The 4879-nt window shown below is 47.2% G+C and overlaps 1 protein-coding gene across 1 annotated transcript in view; it reads left to right on the plus strand.

Moving 5' to 3' along the window:
* The window catches only part of tln1 (talin 1), a 167067-nt gene that overhangs the window by 150528 nt on the left and 11660 nt on the right, over positions 1 to 4879 (plus strand). The window contains 3 exon segments of the mRNA XM_070442899.1: positions 3117 to 3313; positions 3785 to 3910; positions 4708 to 4770. Coding sequence (XP_070299000.1) covers positions 3117 to 3313; positions 3785 to 3910; positions 4708 to 4770 — 386 coding nt within the window.

Below are 4879 nucleotides of genomic sequence, written 5' to 3' on the forward strand. Positions count from 1 at the left end.
TTTCTTTTCACGGCTGTAGTATTTAGTAGGAAGCATGCAGCTTCCACGGCTGTAGTTTATTTAGGAGGTAGCATGCCAGCTTCCCATGGCAGCTTCCGATGGCGCTAGTAGTGTTTATTTAGTAGGCAGCGTGGCAGCTTCCCATGGCAGCTTTCCACGCGCTGTAGTTTAGTTAGGAGGCAGCATGGCAGCTTCCACGGCTATAGTTTATTTAGTAGGAAGCATGGCAGCTTTCCAACGGCTGTAGTTTATTTAGTAGGAGCATGGCAGCTTCCCATGGCTATAGTTTATTTAGGAGCGGCCTGGCAGCTTCCACGCTGTAGTTTATTTAGTTAGGAAGCATGGTAGCTTCCACGGCTGTAGTTTACTTTAGTAGTAGCATGCAGCTTCCCATTGGCAGCTTTCCATGGCTGTAGTTTTTTAGTAGGAAGCATGGCAGCTTTCCATGGCTGTAGTTTATTTAGTAGGAGCATGCAGCTTTCCCATGGCTGTAGTTTATTTAGTAGGTAGCATGGCAGCTTCCATGGCAGCTTTCCATGGCTGTAGTTTATTTAGTAGGTAGCATGGCAGCTTTCCATGGCTGTAGTTTATTTTAGTAGAAGCTGGCAGCTTTCCATGGCTGTAGTTTATTTAGTAGGAAGCATGGCAGCTTTCCACGGCTGTAGTTTATTTAGTAGGTAGCATGGCAGCTTTCACACGGCTGTAGTTTATTTAGTAGGCAGCATGCAGCTTCCACGGCTGTAGTTTATTTAGTAGGCAGCATGGCAGTTCCATGGCTGTAGTTTATTTAGTAGGCAGCATGGCAGCTTTCCATGGCTGTAGTTTATTTAGGAGCGCCGTGGCAGCTTCCCATGGCTGTAGTTTATTTAGTAAGGTAGCATGACAGCTTTCCACGGCTGTAGTTTTATTTAGTAGGCAGCATGGCAGCTTCCCATGGCTTGTAGTTTATTTTAGTAGGCAGCATGCAGCTTTCCATGGTTGTAGTTTATTTAGGAGGCGGCCTGGCAGCTTCCCATGGCTGTAGTTTATTTAGGTAGGTAGCATGACAGCTTTTCCACGCTGTAGTTTATTTAGTAGGCAAGCATGGCAGCTTCCCATGGCTGTAGTTTATTTAGGAGGAAGCATGGCAGCTTCCCATGGCTGTAGTTTAATTTCTGAAAGTTGTGCCGCTCCCCTTCTGCCTAGCTTGCTATCGCGTCACACATCTAATAGGGCAGGATAGGTGTTAGCAGTATGACTGAAACCCTGCGGAGATATTGCTTACACCTATACCTAGTCATGTCAGATTTGTTAAGCACATCGAACGAGGGCAGAAAGAATGGAAGGGTAGCACCTCTGGAATGAGACTCAGCCCAAGTCTGTCAGAGGGGGGCGGCCGCCCCGCATAACGTTGAGGCTCAATTTACAGCACCCCCACTTAACTGCTGCCCCGACGGGCCCTTCTCTTTCACACGGCCGTCTCCAGTCCCCATCCCGGAGGTGTCAAGAACAAGACAGCACCATGAGCACATCGCCCACCGATTTAGAGGGTAAATACTAGAGCCCCCCCCCCCCCAAGAGCAATCTTCTGCAGTCCCCGATAGAGATGCTTTAGCCTGAAAGGGAATCCTCGCCGCTGGCTTGGTGATAATGMCACGTCTTGATTTAACAGACGATGAGACAGGAACGTCTATATCTGCTCTCTGGTAAAAGACGTGGAGATTGATGTGGTGAGCAGTACGTGGTAACAGCCCACTGAAAGGCTGTCCATCATATCGGCAGTATGAATACAGTAGCAATCTAAAGGCATGAGTAGGACAGAGGATGTGGAAAGCAGTGGCGGTCTGTGCCGTTTAATATCAGTGAGATTTATGACCATGTCTTTATTTGTGTTAGCATAATGGATGACTCTCATTCATATTCCATTCACCCAGCTGAATGTAACATCRATAGGTTTAGGCTACTACACGATACTAAAATTTTCCCTATACCCATCATGAGGTTGCTACAACCTAGGCTACAAATTAAAGTTTATAACATAGGTGCACAGGTCAAGAGACAAATTTGAGTAATCAAGGTGACAGACAGTGACACATTCAATACCGCCTTGCACACTCTTGCCTGCATCTAAGCTGATCTAGGGTGTAATCATTAGTACAAAGTCAGGTAGGTTTATCCCCATTTCGTTCCGTTTGCTTTAGTTTAAGAAAAGTTTTTCAACAGAATCTGCGGAATAAATACACCCCCGATCACCCGCCCAAACAGTTCACTTTTGTAGCTGCCACATACAAACAGCATCATCACTTAGCCTTAGCCAGCTAGCTAACATAAATATAATTCCTTTCTGTTTGAACCGAGTGTTTGAGTAGGCTAAATTAGCTAGCTACATTAGCTAGATAAGTGAAAGTGAAAAAAGAATACAATCAAATATATATAGCTAATTTKYTCAAAACTGTTCAGCTATTGTCTTTCTCTTTGAGTCAACCACATTTTATGCACTGCAGTGCTAGCTAGCTGTAGCTTATTCTTTCAGTACTAGATTAATTMTCTGATCCTTTGATTGGGTGGACAACATGTCAGTTCATACTGCAAGAGCTCTGATAGGTTGGAGGACGTCCTCCGGAAGTCGTCATCATTACTATGTAAGTCTATGGAAGGGGGTGAGAACCATGAGCCTCCAAGGTTTTGTATTGAAGTCAATATACCCAGAGGAGGATGGAAAATAGCTTTCCTCTGGCTACACCATGGTGCTACCCTACAGAGGGCTGTTGAGGCTACTGTAGACCTTCATTGCAAAACAGTGTGTTTTAATCAGTTATTTGGTGGCGTGAATAGATTTATTATAGTTYTATCTCAAAAGGATAACTTTTTAACTTAACTTTTTTTTAAATCACTTTTTTCACTGGTGGAAAGGAAATCTATATTCCTTTAGAAGAGAACTATAACAGTGTATATATGGTAACCATGTGATGTTGAATGTGATGCACTGGACCAATGGGCTCCCAACACAATGTATATACCTGCAAAATGAATGTTTATTACCATTCCATTTTCAAAGTACAACTTTGTGGCATAATGTTCTGTGACAAAAACTGTTATGAAGATAACCATGTGATGTACTGTACAGGAGCATTCAGTAATGCCTCATAGTGACCATAAATAAGAGTACTGTTGTTTAGCACTAACATGTCGTTTGTGTGTGTCAACAGGAACGGAATGGGTGGACCCCGAGGACCCCACGGTCATCGCTGAGAACGAGCTTCTGGGAGCTGCTGCCGCCATTGAAGCGGCCGCCAGGAAACTGGAGCTGCTGAGGCCCCGCACCAAACCCAAGGTCAGGAGGCTTTTTCTGCCCRCGTCAGGAGGTCCCCATGCCTCGCCCAGCCAGCTAAGCCTCTCTGCGTGTTACAAAGTCACACACTAACCCTCCACCTATGGATCAGAGACCATGTGTTGGTGCTCCACTCCTTGTGCAAAGGTTTACGCAGTCTTGACCGCAAGGGTAGAGGCCTCCTGGACTAGTTAGCTGTCCGCTGTCCACTTTGAACACCCYTACAGTAATGATACCGTCCACTTAAAATGTCTAGATATCCATTTAGATGTTCATGTTTGAGTCGAGGGCTTGAGTTACATACTGTAGTTGACACCTTCTGTGCTCATCATAGTGGTGTAGAGTAGAACAGGCCTATTAACACCACTYAGGATGTGTATTGTAACCGCGTCCTCAACTTGTCGCGCCATAAAGTAGGTTATGGCGTGTTTAACGTGTTTCCTGACTCCAACATTCTCTGTGTTTTGTTAACAGGAAGCGGACGAGAGCCTGAACTTCGAGGAGCAGATCCTGGAGGCGGCCAAATCGATCGCAGCCGCCACCAGCGCTCTGGTCAAAGCTGCCTCAGCCGCCCAGAGGGAACTGGTGGCCCAAGGGAAGGTAAGCGCTCCAGAGTTATCAGTACGGTATGGGGCCTACCCAGGGGGCAATTCACTGGTTGAAATAATGTAATTATGAYGTCTTTTCAACCAGTTTTGCCCAGCTGTGTCTACTGGGTAGTAACGTCTAACTGTAACTCATGCTCTAGTCATTCAACCCGTCTGAGTGGCCCGGGCCTGATTTACACTCTCCCCGGGCCTGATTTACACTCTCCCCGGGCCTGATTTACACTCTCCCCGGCCCTGATTTACGCTCCCCCCGGGCCTGATTTACGCTCTCCCCGGGCCTGATTTACACTCTCCCCGGGCCTGATTTACACTCTCCCCGGGCCTGATTTACACTCTCCCCAGGCCCGTGTGCCCAGACTGACTCTCTCCCCAGACCAGACTGACTCTCTCCCCAGGCCTGTGTGCCCAGACTGACTCTCTCCCCAGGCCTGTGTGCCCAGACTGACTCTCTCCCCAGACCAGACTGACTCTCTCCCCAGACCAGACTGACTCTCTCCCCAGACCAGATTGACTCTTTCCCAGACCTGTGTGTCCAGACTAACTCTTTCCCCAGACCTGTGTGCCCTGACTAACTCTCTCCCCAGACCTGTGTGTCCATACTAACTCTCTCCCCAGACCTGTGTGCCCTGACTAACTCTCTCCCCAGACCTGTGTGTCCAGACTAACTCTCTCCCCAGACCTGTGTGTCCAGACTAACTCTCTCCCCAGACCTGTGTGTCCAGACTAACTTTCTCCCAGACTTGTGTGTCCAGACTAACTTTCCCTCTCTCTTTTGCTGTGCTCTCTCAGGTTGGCGCCTGCCCAGCCAATGCAGTGGATGATGGACAGTGGTCTCAAGGTCTCATTTCAGCCGTAAGTGTCACTGTCATTCCTTAACCAGTAGATGAGGTATTTGAACATTCCTTAACCAGTAGATGAGGTATTAGAACATTCCTTAACCAGTAGATGAGGTATTAGAACA

Source organism: Salvelinus sp. IW2-2015, linkage group LG4q.1:29 (genome assembly GCF_002910315.2).
Source record: "Salvelinus sp. IW2-2015 linkage group LG4q.1:29, ASM291031v2, whole genome shotgun sequence".
Classification (NCBI taxonomy): domain Eukaryota; kingdom Metazoa; phylum Chordata; class Actinopteri; order Salmoniformes; family Salmonidae; genus Salvelinus; species Salvelinus sp. IW2-2015.